Source organism: Callorhinus ursinus, unplaced genomic scaffold (assembly GCF_003265705.2).
Source record: "Callorhinus ursinus isolate GAN/ISIS: 27379988/994484 unplaced genomic scaffold, GSC_fseal_2.0 scaffold2, whole genome shotgun sequence".
In the NCBI taxonomy this organism is placed as follows: domain Eukaryota; kingdom Metazoa; phylum Chordata; class Mammalia; order Carnivora; family Otariidae; genus Callorhinus; species Callorhinus ursinus.
In genome coordinates this window covers 19,776,080-19,793,120 of record NW_027397064.1, presented here as the reverse complement: position 1 = coordinate 19,793,120, position 17,041 = coordinate 19,776,080, and the positions used below count along the sequence as shown (strand labels likewise).

Below are 17,041 nucleotides of genomic sequence, written 5' to 3'. Positions count from 1 at the left end.
TGCTTCTCCCTCTCCGTCTGCTGCTTCCCCTGCTTGTGCTCTCTCTCTCTCTCTCTCTCTGTCAAACAAATAAATAAAATCTTAAAAAAAAAAAAAACAGAAACAACTTAGGGGAAAGAAGGAACAAAGACATGGCCTAGGAGGCCATGCCAAGATGGCAGATGCGGTGTTCATGACCTGATCTTTGAGGTCCTCTGTCAGGGGCCCAGGGGGCAGCTGGGGGGGAAGGAGTGCCGCAGGAGATGGGCAGACAGAGACAGAAGCCCACAAACCAGCCACAACCACCAGGGCTGCTCAATTTAAATCTCATTTTTAGAGTTACAATGAAGGTTTCTTTGGGGCACAGGGAAGGGGGAGTTCTGCTAACAAATACATATGTCATTCTAAACATCTGAAATACTGGTTGGGGTGAGCACAGGCAAGGGGGTGGCTGCAGAAACAGGGCAGGAACAGACATCCCAAGATGCTGGAGCCCGGTGGTGGGCAGCCCCGAGGTGCGAGCAGAGGCCTAGCTGACGAGGGAGAGGATGCCTTCAACAGGCACCGCACAGAGGAGGCCACGGTTCACCCCGAGCCTACGAGACATTCACAGCGAGGCCAGGATCCGGGCTGAGGAACGAGGACGGTGCTGGCCATCTAGACTAGGGAGAAATGCACGTGCATTTCCATCACCTGGAAGCCGTAGCATCGGAGGCCCGGCCTGGGCCTGGGGAGTAAGGAAAGGCCTCAGGGAACAGCTAGACTGAAACAGCAGTGTGGGGGGGGGGGGGCGAGGGGGGGGTGACTGGAGAGAGCAGGTGAGCCCCAAGGAAGACAGAAGGTGGGGCCGGGAGGAATTCCAAAGGGCAGGCAGACACCAGAGAGGTGTCCCTAATTTGAAGGGTGCTGCCTCGGATGGCTCTCCGCCTAAGTAGATTTTACACTGTCGATAAAGCGCCACTGCATTACACAGAGCTTTGTCCGAGGGCTCCCACATCCCATGCTTCCTGCGACAGGGCCATCTGAGGTCAGAAGGGTAGGTAACGCTATCCCCCCTTTGCAGACACGGACCAGACTCTGGTGTTGCTTAACCATCCGTAGAGGACTGACAGCCAGCTGACAGTCCTCCCAGCAGGAGGTCCCCAGTGGGGTGGCTCCAAGCAGACACGTGTCACAGACTGGACAGCCAAATGCTGGACACCCACAAATGGAGCGGCTCAGATAAGGAGTACACGTGTGCCGTGGTCCCTGTACAAACCGGCAAATTCCCCCCAGGGTGGCTCCTCCCGGCCCTGAGACCCCAGAGGCACACGGGAGACACCACCCGGGCTCCCAATGCACGGGACATTTCCCTCCAGGGCCTCAAAACCCTAGTACTTTCTTGAAACCACTCTCTGACTCATCCCCGAATTTGTTTCATTCGTGTGAATCTTGACTCTGCCACCGGCTGGAAAGTTCCTCCAGGCAGGGACTGTTTTCTGTACTTCTTGACATCCCACATGGCCTGGCAGGGTCAGGCACAAGAGGAGGTGCTTCAAAAGTACGTGTCGAATGTAGCAGAGTGAAATGTTAAAGGAAATCTCGGCCACAACTCACCCCTGCCACCTTTTTAAAACTTCCCCAAAGCCAAGGTTGAGAAATTAGCCAGTATCCACCTGCATTATCGGTGATCAACAACATCTGATCACGAATAATCTAGCCCACTTTCTGCTAGCAATCCACAATTTCTTTGCATGTTTTGAGAAGATTACAACAGGTGCCTCCCTGGCTAGTCCCCCTGCCTCTCAAAGCCAATCTCTCTCTTTCTCCCTCTTTGTCTGTCTGTCTTTCACTCCAACACACACACACAGGAACATGCGTGACTCCAGCCAACATAAAACACAGCCTCTCCTGCTTGGACTGCAAACCCAAACGCAGCTCTGCAGGGAGGTCAACAGCGGGCCTGTTCAAAGGGCTCCTGCCTCCAGACAGGTGGGGCCTCCAGAGTTCTCTCCACCACTGTAGCACTGCCCTAATTAGGAGCCGTGTTGCCCTGGCATCCCACGAGCCTCGGACTGCCTAGTCACCGACACCCAGGGGAATGGCATAAAACAGGCAAGAGCATCGCGCGCTTCTCCCTCTGGGCGCGCAATGACTCTGACCCGTGCTATTTGCCTGGGGCTCCCGCCGTCCTCGTCCTCCGGAGTGTGGAATGTGGCCTGCGCATCTGGGGCTCCCGCCGTCCTCCGGAGTGTGGAATGTGGCCTGCCCATCTGGTCAACCACATACTGGTCAAGATGAAAGTGAGGGAGGGTTCTGTCAGAGGCCGCCCGACTCACTGATCCCGGATTCTTTGCTCCAGCATGCTAGCCCCTGTTCCTTTTATCCTGCACCGCCCACCCAGTCCAGGCATCAATCCACTTTATTTTAAAACTGTAAACCCTTAAGGTGGAGAGACCAGGAAAAAAAATGCCGAAAGCAAACGACTGGAGAAGCAGCTCAGGAAGCTCTGTGAAGGATCTGGGGCTTGTGTAAAGAGAATTCAGTGCAAAGGCCCTGAGGTCTGAGCCCAAGAAGCCCAGGGAGGACAGAAGGCAGGGACGATGGGGGAGTGTTGAGTCGGGAACTTTGACTTTCTCTCCCTCCCCCCATATAATGATTTCGGAAAGGTTCTAAAGAAAGTGAGAGCAGCTGTTTTGCCCCTGGCCACCATCTGCTGATGATAAATATTTTATTAAGCTTGGGAATTTGAGAGGTGGCTCGGAAGTCACATTAGAAGCAGAAGCAGCTTTCACTCGCAAAAGGTAGGATGATTCCACCCCTAGTCCCACCTGGGGGCACAAGACCCAATCCCTCAGGAGTCTTTTCTTTCAACCCACCTGCAGCTCCCAGGAGACTCAAGATCTGGGAACACCGGACTCGCTGCCTGGGGACTACGGGTGCAAAGAGCCAGCGGCCACTAAGGCTGCTTACCAAGAGCTTCCAGAGCTTCCCATGAGTCCTCCCTACCAACAAATCCTCCCTACCCCACAGAATGCAGCTGTTGACACCTGGAGCTGCAGTGACCCCCCAGCTCTCCCCACAGACAGGCCGTGGGTCAGAGATCGCTGGTGTAAGACTGAAGCCCTCAAGACAGTGAAAAGATAAAAATCTCCAATAGGGCCGCCTGGGTGGTGCAGCTGGTTCAGAGCCCGACTCTTGGTTTTGGCTCAGGTCGTGATCTCAGGATCACGAGATCAAGCCCCATGTCAGGCTCTGTGCTCAGCCAGGAGTCTGCTTGAGATTCTCTCCCTCTCCCTTTGCCTTCCCCTACCCTGTGCGCTCTCTTGTGTGCACGTGCTCTCTCTCTCTCCCTCTGACAGATAAATGATTTTTTAAAAATCTCCAATAAACAGCAACCAAAGGTCTCATAAAACAGACCCCGAAGGCCGTTTGGTGGCACCCCCGTGACTACCTTAGGACACCTCATCTGATTCCCCACTGAGAACTGGTCTCCCACGGAGCCCGCGGCTTCCAGACCTTTCCTTCCTCTTGCGAAGGAAGCCTCCCAGTGACGGAGCAGCAGGATCCAAGATCCTCTCCCTCTCCTTTCCCTCCTCTGTCCTTCCTCTGTTTTTTTCCCTTTCTGTCTCTCTCTGTCCCCCGCTTCCTACATTCCCTCCCTGGCTTTTTTCCTTCCTTCCCTCCCACCAGATACTCTGGCTCTTTCTCACACCTGGCTGATCCATCACTTGACCCCCATTCTAAACCGGGTTCCAGAGATGCCAGTTTTTCTCAGCCTTTCCCCACTGAGGTCCATGACTCTCCTCAATGCCGGAGGCACCGCCCGCCTCAATGTGAAGCAAGAAAAGCCCCGACCGGGGGCCCCTTTTCTGGCCCTGGTGCCCGCTGTGCCCCTGCCCTCCCTGCCTTCCGTCCCTGGGGCTGACATAAAGCCCCGTGCCGTCTCATCTGGTGCACGTGTCCCGTGCTTTCCGGCTTGAAGATGGCCCTGACAAGAACCCTGGGAAGCAGGCAGGGGGGGCTCAGGAGGATGGGACCCAGTTCCTGGTCTCTGCTCTGCCCGCACCACTCCTGCCCATCTCACCCGCTCTCACGGCTTCAAATACCATCTACGTGAGGCACGTTCCTAAGTCTACACTTACCTGTGTCCCCAGACTCCCGCACGTACTGCTTCTTCCCATTTCTGTGGATGTGTGATAAGCAGTTCGAGCTCACCATGGTTAAAACCAAGCACCGGCAGCCTCCACTCAGATCGTGGAAACTCCATCCTTTCAAAGGCTCAGGCCAAGATCCTGATGTCACTCTTGGCTCTCTCATGCCCTACCTCCAATCCATCAGAAAGTGCTTTTGGCTCGACGTTCAGAAAATGTCCACCTCTACCTCTGCCACCCTGAGCCAAGGATAAAAGGGGCAGGCACAAGCAAACCCCAGCACAGAGTCTGGGGTCTGGTGAACCAGGGTGGCTCTGTCTTACACCTGGCATAGAAAACCCTCTACTCATTGTTTCCACCTACTTCTGGCTACCGTTGCCTCCCACCAGTTCTATCCCTAACACAACAGCCAAAGTGATCTCCTTACTATGTAAATCAGACCATGTTGCCCCTCCCTCAAAACCCTGTAGTGCCTCCCATTTGACCTAGAATATAAGCCAGTCATTCAGTGTTCTATTGGGCCCCATATGACATCCCAGCCACTCTGGCCTCTTTGCTGTTCCCTGAACCCGCCAGTCACACTGGCTGATCCCACTACCTAGAATGTTTTCCCCCAGATATCTACATGCCTCACTCCGCCCCCTCCTTCAAATCTCTGTCTAAACATTAGCTCCTGGATGAGGAGCTGACCAATCTACTTAAAATGGCAAGCGTACCCCCCTGCCCATGCTCTGCCTTTTCTTTTTCCTACACACATATTTATCTTCCAATTTACTTACTATGTTTGCCGCTTCCTCCCCCCACTAGAATAAAAGGAGGAGAGGATCACTACCTACTTGGCTCGGTGATATATCACAAGTGCTTACAACAGCTCCTGGCACATAGGAGATGCTCAGTAAATATTTGCTAAGTGATGAATTGTTGTTTCCCAAATTCATAGGGCTCTGAATGGTAGAAATGAGGCTGGAAATCCCTGTCTCCAGACTCACAGACAAATTCTTAACATTTTTTACCTATTTAAGTTTACGAAGGTGGACTCACAGTCTCACGGGAGGAAGCAGACAATAAGCACATAAGATTACGTCAAGGCGATGCTCAGGGGTCGGAAGGAATACATGGTGAATAAGAGACAGAGTGAGGGTGTGGGGGCACTGTTTTAAAAGGGGTTGTGAGGGAAGCACTTTCTGATAAAATGACTTTGCGCAGAGACCTGGATAAAGTGAGGGAGTTACCCATACAGGTAAGTGGAGAAAGAACATTCTAAACAGGTAGAGCAGGAAGTGCAAAGGCCCTGAGACAGGAGCATGCTTGGTGTATCTGAGGACCCAAGGGATGGCCCATATGGCTGAAGGATGAACAATTTCACCAGCCAACACCACCCAAAAGTCCACCAACAGTGGAACGGGTGAACAGAATGGATAGCCTACGGAGCACTGAGCAGCACAAGTTAAGCTATGCACAGCAAAGTGGATGGATCTCACACAGTTTGATGTCATTTAGGTACAGCTTAAAAGCAGGCAAAACTAAAATACATTTTCAAGGTGCACACATAGATGGTAAAGCTTTAAAGAAAAGCCAGGAAATGACTATCACAAAAATCTAGATACAATCAGGGGTGGGGGGTACAACAGGGGAATTCAGAAAACTCTTACCACCTTTGGGCAGTAGGGGGGTACTTTAGATACACAGCGTCTCGCCAAAATTATTCCCTAAAAAAGGCCCAAAAGAACAGAGTGCACAGTATGTAACTGGCACCAAACAAATATGTATTCACCAGACTAAAAAGGACTTCAATCGCTAACAAAATAAACTTATTTTACCCAGCACTGGAGCAGAATTTACTTTTTAAACAAAGGTGTAGTGATAAGATCCCTTCAAGCTATCTAGAGAATAAAAAGTTCCAGGAAACCTAGATCACAGGAGGCATAAGAGAAAGAAATTTCATCTTCTCAGGGACTTCCAACGTCACTAAGACTGACTCATGCCATTCACTAAAAGGGGAAGAAGGACTCTGGAGGTCGCCTGGGAAGAAAACCTTTAAAAGTCATCCTTCTGTGAACCTTGAGTGGCTGACTTCTTGGTAAAGCATTCACCTCCTACTCATTGGACCTGAGGCCCCGTTCTGGGAACTGTGCCCTTGACCCACGCCTCTCTCCCCTCTGGCTTTCAAGAAGGTAAAAATCCAGGCTTTGCAATAGATTCTTCAAGCTGGGAGCCGATTCCAGCAGTAGGAATCCTTTGTGCCTCGCCAGGCGCTTCCTATGAATCACGGTCTGGCCCAGGGCTCTGGGCTTTGTACCTGCAGGTTCTGCAGGAAGTCATGGCCGAGCTGCCTTAGCTGGGGGGGGGGGGGGGGGGGGGGGGGGGGGCGCCCCGCGCCACACTCCGGGGAAAGAGTCAAGCCATCTGGGCCCCAGTCAGAGATCTCACTGACACGAACACTTCAGCCAACGTTTTTTTTAAGCCCTTCCAAGGGCAGAAGACAATTTACTCAGCTTGGAGGTCACGTGAGTCCACACTGTGAAATGAAAAACTCCACACATGTAAAGGATTATTGTTCCTCTCGAGCTGGTGGTGATTGCCTCCCAAGTGTCTTAAACCCACCACCCTTCTTTCCCGCGGGCACCTGCTTTCCCACGGGCAGCCTGAATACAGAAAAATGGGCCCGAGGGCTCTCGACCCCAGGTTGTAACAATTCGGGGCAAGTCCCATACTACAAACACAATTTCCAGCACACATCACATAAAAAGCTAGTTACACATCTCCCTGTGTACGAGGCAGCCCCTGCTCCTTCTAATAGGATTTGAACCTCAGCTCGGCCAAGTATGCCTTTGAGCAAGCTACCGAAGCTCTTGGGCCTCAGTTTCTTCAACCATCAAGTGATTACAGACACAGTTACAGCTGAGCTTCATCATTCCCATGTTTGCACATTTACCCACGTGCTAAAATTTACCTGTCACCCCAAATCGATACTGGGGGTGCTTCTGCAGCACTCAAGGGGCATGTCCCCAGTTGAGCTCCAACAAGACGTTGCTCTGCTTTCTGTTTCGGCTCTCGTAGTGTAGACAAGTGTCCTTTTCGTTGTGTATTTAGTGCCATGTTTTTTGCATTTTTGTGCTTTTTATTGGTGATTTCCCTGCTTAGAATGGCCCCCAAGCATAGTGCACACCCAGCGTTCCTTTAGGGTCTGGGAAATTCCATTCTGTTGCCCACACTCGCAGGTCCTGTTCAATTCCTTCTCAGAATGGCAGAAAACAACCCTCAAGAGCAAACTGAGATTTTCTTTTCTTTTTCCCTGCTGGGAACTCCAGGCACTGCAGAAAAAGGAGACACAGAAGGTTGTCTCTGTGCACCACCCACAGATACATATGTGTGTAAATTCTGCTCTCAGGAGTGGAGGCTCGGGCGGAGGGGGGGGGTCGTGGAGGAGAGCAGGGAGCTAAAAGCCATGTGGATGCTCATCACGTGGTTCACTTAGGTGGCTTAAGAGAGAGCCATGAATAAAAACTCAGCCACGGCTCAGGTCATGATCCCGGGGTCCTGGGATCGAGCCCCATGTCAGGCTCCCTGCTCAGCAGGGAGTCTGCTTCTTTCTCTCCCTCTGCCTGCTGCTCTGCCTACTTGTGCTCTCTGTCAAATAAAGAAATAAAATCTTAAAAAAAAAAAAAAAACTCAGCCACGGTTTTAATTCTCTCCCTTTCTTCTGTGGCTTTTCAACAAGTTGGTGGTCATGGTGTTTATCAGTTATCGACAGCCAATAAAAAATCAGAGATTAGAGTAAGTAAAAATTAGAGAGTAAGAATTGTACTCCCCGACACACTTCAAAGTGACCCTTGTGAAATAGGCTTTAGAGTGTGACATTTGCACGGCCCTCCCCTCACACTGCATCGTAGGCTCTTCCAGATCTCCGAGGTCTGTCCCTGTTGGATGTCATATGGTAGTGGACTCTGGTGCCAGAGGACTGGGACATCGCTCTGCTCAAAGGCTAACTGCAGCTGTGCTTCCAGAATCATGTCATTTCAAGGGCCACAACTCATGCTTGGGGGGGGATTTTTATATGGCAAGAGCATGCTTTTACCACGGATGGAAGAAAGCCATGCTATAAAAGTGAAATAAAAACCAATGCTCTGAGCTCAAACGTTTTCCCGAAAGTACCCCATAGTGGGTTGAAGAGTGTCCCCCACAAAAGATCTGTCCAAGTCCCAACCCCTGGGTCCTGTGAATGTGACTTTATTCAGAAATAGGGACTTTGCAGCTGTGATTAAGTTAAGGATCTTGAGATGAGATCAAGCTGGATTTAGGATGGACCCTAAACCCAATGACTGGTATCCTTACAAGAGCAAAGAGAGGGGTACTTGAGACAAAGGAGAAGAGGCACATGGAAGGAAACAGAGGCAAAGACTGGAAGTGGGCGGCCAGAAGCCAAGGGCACTAGCAGCCACCAGAAGCTGGAACCTGCAAGAAGCAATTCTCCCTAGAGTCCTTAGAGCTTCCAGAACTGTGAACGCACACATTTCTGTTGGTTTAAGCTACCAGATTCGTGGTACTTTGTTGTGCCAGCCCTAGGAAACTAATGATACACACCCCATATGTTTCTTTTCATTAGTAACATGAAACCTTGAGCCAAAAAGTCATTCACTTTTTTACAGACAAATGATCAACGATCTAGCCTTTCCAAAACAATCCATTTGTCCTCAGTGCACATTGATTCGTTGTGGTTTTGATCACTATTTATTTTAGGAATACAGGCAGGACAGAGAAGAACGGCGTGCACAACCTCAAACATTCCAAGATGATTGAAAAGATGAGTCTTAGACGACTCAGTCCTAAAATCGGAGTGAAGGGGGAGAAAACAGTGAGACTGAACAAAACCTCTGGCTTTCTTTGGGCCTGAAGCCTGGTGTGAAGGTCAGGTCTTGTGTCCTTTCTCCAGACCTGTTCTCAAGCTTCCTGGCATTAGAGATGACTGCTCACCTATTCGCTGGTGAAACAGCCCTGGGCAGCTAAGGAGTTGGACAAGTGGTTGTGATGCATATGCCCTGGGCCTTCAGGTGCCCTCCCTGTACCACAGACGGTCTCACTGCCCCTGGGGTCCAAGTCAAACGATTTCAGCGGACACAAGCCCACAGGAGGATGACGATTTGCATCAAGCCTGGAAGAGCCCTGCAAGATCACGCATCAAAGTCTGATCTCCCAGGGCACCTGGGTTGCTCAGTCGGATGAGTCCGACTTGATTTCGGCTCAGGTCATGATCTCAGGGTCGTGAGATCGAGCTCGTGTGGGGCTCCGCGCTCAGTGAGGAGTCTGCTTGAGGATTCTTTGCCTCCCTCTCCCTCTGCCCCTCCCCCTGCTCTTATACTCTCTCTCCGTCTAAAACAAATCTTTAAAAAAAAAAAAGTCTGATCTCCCCATTTTGCAAAAGAAGAAACTAAAGTTTGAGGAAGGTAAAGAGGCGCCCCCCCCCCAAATCCCACAGCTAGTTAATAGCCGAAACTAGGACTCAGGTCTCCTAACTCCAACTGGGCTCAGTTCACGGGACCTGGTTGCTTCCACTTCTAGGTAAAAGAACTATACCTACGAAGGACATGGAAAAAGGGAAGGAGAAAGGGACCAAAACAGACAGGAGTGAAGGCTACTGATATCCACCAGTTTCTCATGCACAACTATTATAAGTTACTTCTGGAAAATATTTGGTAGTTTTCTGAATTTTTTACAATGCAAGGCATGGACTTGGAGGTCTGACAGACCTGGATTCAAATTCTGGCTCTCTGACTTACCAATTGTGACTCTGAATTCATTTCAACTCTCTAAGCCTTGGGTTCCTCCTTTGTAAAATGGAAGTAAATAACACCTACTTCATTCAGTCCTAGGGATGACTAATGACAGAAGGTATGCAAAGAAACCTCACTCACGCAATGGCTTACACCCAGGATGCACCATTTCTATAAAGTTAAGAAGGAAAGTAGATGCAGTCAAGAGAGATAGGTGGAGGGCTTCAATTCTATCACTGTTTTCTTAAGGTGGATGCTGGGTGTATGTGTGTTGGCTCAATAGCATTTTGTTTTAAATAAATTTTTTAAAAATTTACACATGGAAATTAACAAATGAACAGCTAGTATTGTAATCATTATCCATCAAAAAGTAGCTATTCAGTTCTTACCCCATGTTAAGCACTGCGCTGGGCACGGCGGGGGTTGGCAGGTGAGCTGGATTTATCCCCTCCAACCCAGACTAGAACCTCCAGTCAGGCTGGGGTTGTAGCACCCAGCTTAGAACTGTCATAACCAGAAGTGACCCGAGGGGTAAAAAGAAAGTAAAGAGACACCATAACTGCTTGGGGAGACTTTCTAAGGCTCCCTCACAAAGGTGGCAGCTGATGGGGCCCTTGGGTGGCTCAGCAGTTACGCGTCTGCCTTCGGCTCAGGTCATGATCCCAGGGTCCTGGGATCGAGCCCCACTTCAGGCTCCCTGCTCATCGGAGAGCCTGCTTCTCCCTCTCCCTCTGCCTGCTTATGTTCCCTCTCTCACTGTGTCTCTCTCTGTCGAATAAATATATAAAATCTTAAAAAAAAAAAAAAATGGCAGCTGAAATGGGCCTGGGGAACAGAGCAGAAGCTTAAGAAGTAGAAAAAAACAAAAAGATGTCTAGCTAACAAATATGGCATCGGCAAAGACACCAGGGGAGAGGCCAGCGTGACTGGACCGATCACAGGCAGAAACCAGAGAACACAAAATCAGACAAGCCAGGGAAAGAGAAGTGTGAACGCAAGCACGGACGGTCAGCACAGAGGTGTGGCTTGCTTGCACACTGAGAAAAGAACATCAGATTTCTTTCTCTTGTGACTTGCAAGACAGCAATTTTCATGTAATCAGGCAGAGGCCAGAAACCAGGGGTCAGGGGCACCTAGGTGGTTCAGTCGGTTGAGCCTCTGACTCTTGATTTCGGCTCTGGTGGTGATCTCGGTGTCGTGGGATGGAGCCGCGCGTCTGGCTCCCTGCTCAGCGGGGAGTCTGCTTGGGATTCTGTCTCTCTCTCTCTCTCTCTCTCTCTCTCTCCCCCTCTGCTCCTCTCCCCCCTCAAAAATAAATATTTTTTTAAAAAATTAAAAAAGAAAGAAACCAGATTTCATGGGGAATGGGTGGTAAAGAAGGAAGTGGGGGTGGGCGGTACAGTTGACAACTCTTTCAAAAACCTTTGTGCCTGACACAAAAGGAAGCAAAGGATGGTAACTGAAGGGCTTGGTAGTATCAGGATGAATTTTCAGTCAGGGTATTTCTAGAAAAAGGGGAAAAAAGAACTAGCGGAACAGAGAGATATACAGACGTAAACCAGACAAGCAACAGACATTTCCCTTCAAGTATAAAGTTCCAGAAAAGGCAAAAAAAAAAAAAAAAAAAAAAAGAACAAGATCAAAACACAAAAGGCATAATCAGACTGGCAAAGGAGATGAGACTCAGAGTTGCTTTTCTTGAACTCACAAGAGTCCCTGGTGCATGTTGGAAAAGGCCTGCAGGTGACCGCACACACAAATGACACTTTGTCATTCCCCCAAGCACACCTCATCCCGGCACTGTTCCCTTGTGGCACGAAACAAAATTTGAAAACCATTATGTCACCAAAAAGGATTTAGTTAGGGTCAGAGCGTTTATACAAAACCTTCTTTTATAAATGAAAAAAAAAAAAAAAAGACATACAGAATGAAGTTCTCCATAAAATAAAAACTAAGACCATCTGGCCCCATGATTTCACCACATCAAGATTTCAAACCAGTCACTTTGGGAAACAGTCTGGCAGTTTGTCAAAAAGTTAAATGGAGGATTCCTGTGTGACCCAGCATCCCATGTCTAGGAATATACCCAAGGTCACCGAAAACATACGTCCACACAAAAACTTGTACACAGACGTTCACAGCCAAAAAGTGGAAAGAACCCAAATGTCCATCCATTGGTGAATGGATAAATAACATGTAAGAAAGCCAAACAAAAGAAGGGTATTCAGCCGTAAAAAGGAATGAAGTGCTGATAAATGCTACAACATGGATGAAACTCAAAAACATGATTCTGAGCGAAAGAAGCCAGGTGCCAAGGCCACACTGTGTACGATTCCATTTATACGCAATTTCCAGAAGAGGCCAATCTAGGAAGGCACACAGCCGATCAGTGGTTGCAGGGGATGGGGCGGGCCAAGGAGGGGGGAGTGGCGAGTGATTGCTAATGGGTGTGTTGTTTCTTTTGGGAGTGATGAAAATGTTCTTAGATAGTGGTAATGTTTGTACAACTTTCTGAATATGCGAAAAACCACTGAAGTTCCCACTTTAAAAATAAATAAACATAAAAAAGATTTCTAACTAGACCTTCTGATGACTTGAGTAAGAAAGAAGATAGATACCCATAAACACACCCATCACTGTTCCACATTTCCATTAATAAGCCACTCTTCCCAAATAGCATTGCATTGAAATGATGCCAGGATTGACACTAAACCACAACAAAAGATTTTTCAGTCCATTCACATTTGCATGCTCAGAAGAGTAACAATGATAATTAACAATAACTAGAATTTATTGGGTGTTTACTATGGGTCAGACACTCTACTAAACACTTTACATGGATTAGCTCCTTTCATTTCTCACTGCAACCCTTTGAGGTACACACTGCTGTCCTCCCCATTTTACAGATGAGGAAATTAAGGCGCAAATAAATTTCATAATTTCTGCCCAGTCACTCAGTTGGGATTTTCTCCCCAGGCAGTCTGACTCATGAACACTAGGCAATTCTCCCCCCAAATTACTCCTTTTTTTTTTTTTTTTACCCCATCTTCTTAAAATCACTTGCAAAATTCACTGACTTACAAGGTAAACCAGGGCAGGTCAAGATTTTTAAATAACCAAAACTATTAACTCAAATAGCAATCCGGCATGTAAAACTGGAAAGACCCAAGACACTGAGGATGAGTACTGTATTTCTCGTTACAGTGAATACTGACAAGTTGCACGTACAAGCAAGCATGAAATTTCAGATTGTTATCCACTTCTTTTAAGACTAAGGGTAGTTTACTGGATGTCTCCCTGTCCATATTAGCCTAATAATCTAGGTTTCTTGTTGAAACCATCAGCAAGAGCACACAAAAACACTGTGCATCGTGTGTACAATTGTTTCTATATATAAAACAGATACGACATATATATCTACATACATGTGTGCTCACTAAACAGTGAGGGGCAGATGGTAAATTCTAAATCCTAAATCATAGGAGTGAGAGATGAATAAGCTCAAAGTCATCAAAGAGAGCTGCTGGGGTGGGGAGAGGCTTGAGAACCGGCATTTAGCTGGTTGTGGTGGGGCAGGAAGGATAAAGGTCACTCCTTGAAGCAAGCTTGGGGGGAATAAGAAAGTTGGATTGTCCCTAGAGCAGCAAGGATGCCTGTCTGATTAAATCAAGGAGTGCACAGTATTTAATATGCTGGAAAATAAGAGTGGACAAGCAGTAAGGGGTTACATAAGACCTCAAAAGTCAAGGGAAGTGCTTGGACTTGACAAAGTAAGAAAAGGTAAATCATGCTTTTGAAAACTTGGGAAAGCTTTATCATGTTAGCTGCATGTTTCACAAGAGATGCTCGCTTCAGTATTTGTTTACTTTCCCCTCATGTCCTGTGCCCAATTTCATTTTAAATCTTGCGTTGCTGTCCTAGCTACCCCGTAGGCATGACCTAGTGGAACCCTCATTTCATCACGGTGAAGGTACAAAAGTAATTGCTTAAAATGACAGCCCAGAACAAAACTGTGTGGCCTGGCCCCCTCAACAGAGCCACTAAGCGCACTGCAAATGTGCGTTCCATTTCCTCACACTTCCTAACTTAACCTGTAATGAGTCAACATCCTAGTGAATAGGCGGTCCCTACAGAAAATAAGCATTTTTTTAATGTGAAAAGTATCACCTGGGCTCAGTCACCTAAACTTGTCTTTCTTTGGTAATAACATTGAATGCACAGTATCCAACTTTCTTCCTGGGTGGAACAGAAACTCACAGTCGCCTGTTCCACCGAAATACGCCTATTACATACACGGTCAAGCACAGCAAATCCTCCAAATGAGACCCCGACGCAAACTTCTCTCCCGCGCTTCGCTCGGCGCTTCCCGCGGGCGTCCACCCGGGTCTCCCGCGCCTCCGGAGGTTTGTGCTCGCGGGCAAAAATCCTACCCAAGGGACAGGATCTCCAGGAAGGGGCCGAGGGGCTGAGTGGGCGCCGCAGTGCCACCGTGAAGCGAGCCCCCCCCTCCCCAGCTGGGACCGGCACACAGGTACCCGGCTCCGCGCCGCCCGCCGCCGCCACGGAAAGCCCAGTTCGCGGCCCGGGGCGCGCACCCACCTGACCAGGGGCTCCTTCTCGGGCGCGGCGGGCTCCTCCAGGCACCGGCACGGGCAGCAGCAGCACACGGTCCTCAGCCAGTCCCGCGGCCCCATGGGGAGCGAGGTGCCCCGCGGCGCCGGCACACGGGGAGACGGCCGCGGCGGCGAGCGAGCGCGGCTGGGGCGCGGCCACCCGGCCGGCCTCCAGCTGCGTGGACAGTCGCGGCCCGGGCGTCGCGGGCCGGTCCGTGCGCATCACGCCGCGGCCGGGGACGCGGGCGAGGCCGAGACGCCTGCACGGCCGGGGTCTGCGCGGCCGCGCGCTTTCCTCCACTTGGGTTTTGTTTGGGGCGCCTGTTTGGTTGGGGCTTCCCCCCGCCTTTCTTTTAATTCCCCGGGTGCCAGTTGGGACGCATGCGTCCCCGAGACGCTCCGCTGCTGCCCTCTCAGGAGGAAGCGGGGACTCCAGGCAGCCGGCACCTCCGACGGGCGGCCCGGGGCTGGGGGAAGGAGGGGGCGAGCCCTCGAGTCAGGAGCACGAGGTTGGGCTGAATCTATTCATACGTTTTACTGGCTTCACTGCCCCAGGAAATAAAAGGTCCTCCTTCCTACTCCCGTGCCTTCAAAGCGGAGGTTAGGGCAGATTTTTTTTTTTACCAGGTCAGCCCCACACAGAGTAAAAGCTAGCAGAAGAGCATGGATTGTCACATTACAGAAGTGGCGTGGTTTTTTTTTTTTTCAAGATTTTTTTATTTTTAAGTAATCTCCACACTCAACATGGGGCTCAAACTCGAACCCAGATCAAGAGTCCCACGCTCTACTCACTGAGCCAGCCAGACGCCCCCAAAGAGGTTTTTTTTTTTTAAGTACTATATTCACGATAATTTTTCCAGTCGTTTTCAAGCTCACCAGCCCTTAAATAACAGAACAGGCAACCTCTACCATTAGTTTCTTGCAATTTTCCAGAGTTATTTATGTACTTATTTATATATTTATGTATGCTTGTACGAACTTGTAAGCATGTGTACTTACATCCCCCTCACTGGCATACCTCACACATTTGTTCCACTCAGGAGATCATGGGGACCGTCCCACAGCAATACATGTATATCTTCCTCTATCATTTTAACAGTTATTTATTATGCTGTCATACCGGTTCCCATATGTTATTCAAGCAGACCCCTATCTACTGACATCTCAGTTCATTCGGCCTTTTGTCATTAAAATAATGCACCAATGAGCATCCTTGAACTATGTGTTTGGACATGTTTATCTATTGAGTAAATGCTTGGCAGCTAAATGCTGGGTCTTAGTAAGATGCCTTTTTAAATTTTAATGAATCTTGCCAGATTGCTCTCCAAGGAGGCAATTCCAAGTTGCACTCTGACCAGCAACATGTGAAAGTATCTATTTCCCTATACCCCCGCCAATCAAGTCACCATCTAATTTTTCATCTTTGCCAATCTGATTTATTCAACAAATACTTAATCAGCATCTGTTATGTGCCAAACTTGTACTAGGCGCTGGGGAAACTGCAGTGAACAAAAGAAACAAAAACCCCTATTCTCTTCGAGCGAACATTCTAGGAGGAGAGTTAGACAAACAAAACAAGTGTGTTCTTTAGTGTGTTAGAAGGTAATGCATGCTCTGGGGATAAATAAGGCAGGGAAGGAGACAAGAAGTGCCAGGGAGGGTGTGTGTGTGTGTGTGTGTGTGTGTGTGTGCGCGCGCGCGTGCTGCGGAGAGGGATGGTGCCTGCAGTTTTAAATGGGGTGGTCACAGAAAGCCTCCTAATATGGTGACATTTAAGCCAAGACTTGAAGGACATAAGCAAGGTAGCTATGATATCACAGGGAAGAGCATTTCAGGGAGAGTGAGACTCTGTGCAAAATCCCAGAGGACAGAGAATAAACTATAGGGTGCATGAAAGAAAATTCTAGGGTCCCTGGAGAGGTGTAGGCCAGGATGAAGAGTAATAGGAAATGATGGAATATGGTACCTTGTAGGATTTTGCAAGGATGCTGGATTTTGCTCCAAGTTAAGCTCCAGCTTGGAGGTGTTTGAGTGGAGGGAGTGATATGGTCTATCTAGATGGCAGTGGGATCCACTAGCTGCCATCTTGAGAAGAAACTGGATGCCAAGGGCTGTTCAGGGAGATGCAAATGGAGGCCATTCTAATGATCCAGGTGACAGACCAGGGAGGTCACCGTAGAACTGGTATGGACTCTGGATGGAAATTGAAGGTAGAGCCAACAAGATTTGCTAAAGGATTGGAAATAGGGTGTGAAAAAAGAAAGGAGTGACTCTAAGGGTTTCAGGTTGACAAGCTGCAATAGTTGACTTGCCATTGATTGAGATAGAGAAGAATGTGGGGGGAGCAGGTTTGCAGGGGTGTGGAGGAAGAGCAAGAGTTTATTTTCAGAAGTGTCAATTCTCATGGATAGTGTATTAATTTTTTAAATGTGTTGCTACACGTGAGTGTGTCCTATTCTGGCTACATCATGAAGCTGAAGGCACTTACCAAATGCATGTTCCCTGACAGGCTGGCTACGGAAGGACAGGAAGAGGGAGGTCCCCT

General features: G+C 48.9%; 1 protein-coding gene across 4 annotated transcripts in view; it reads right to left on the bottom strand.

The window, feature by feature from the left end:
- The window catches only part of MREG (melanoregulin), a 58,032-nt gene extending 43,039 nt beyond the window's left edge, over positions 1 to 14,993 (bottom strand). The window contains exon 1 of one of the 4 annotated variants that reach the window (XR_012374245.1): positions 7,066 to 7,335. Coding sequence is in view for 3 of the 4 variants with exons in the window: in XM_073878938.1 (XP_073735039.1) it covers positions 7,066 to 7,211 (146 nt within the window). In the remaining variant the exon portion in view is untranslated. Of the gene's footprint in view, positions 1 to 4,103; positions 4,300 to 7,065; positions 7,338 to 14,482 lie in introns of those variants that run through there. The other 3 variants (XM_025891961.2, XM_073878938.1, XM_073878940.1) reach the window with 3 other exon arrangements.
- Positions 14,994 to 17,041: the final 2,048 nt, after the last annotated feature.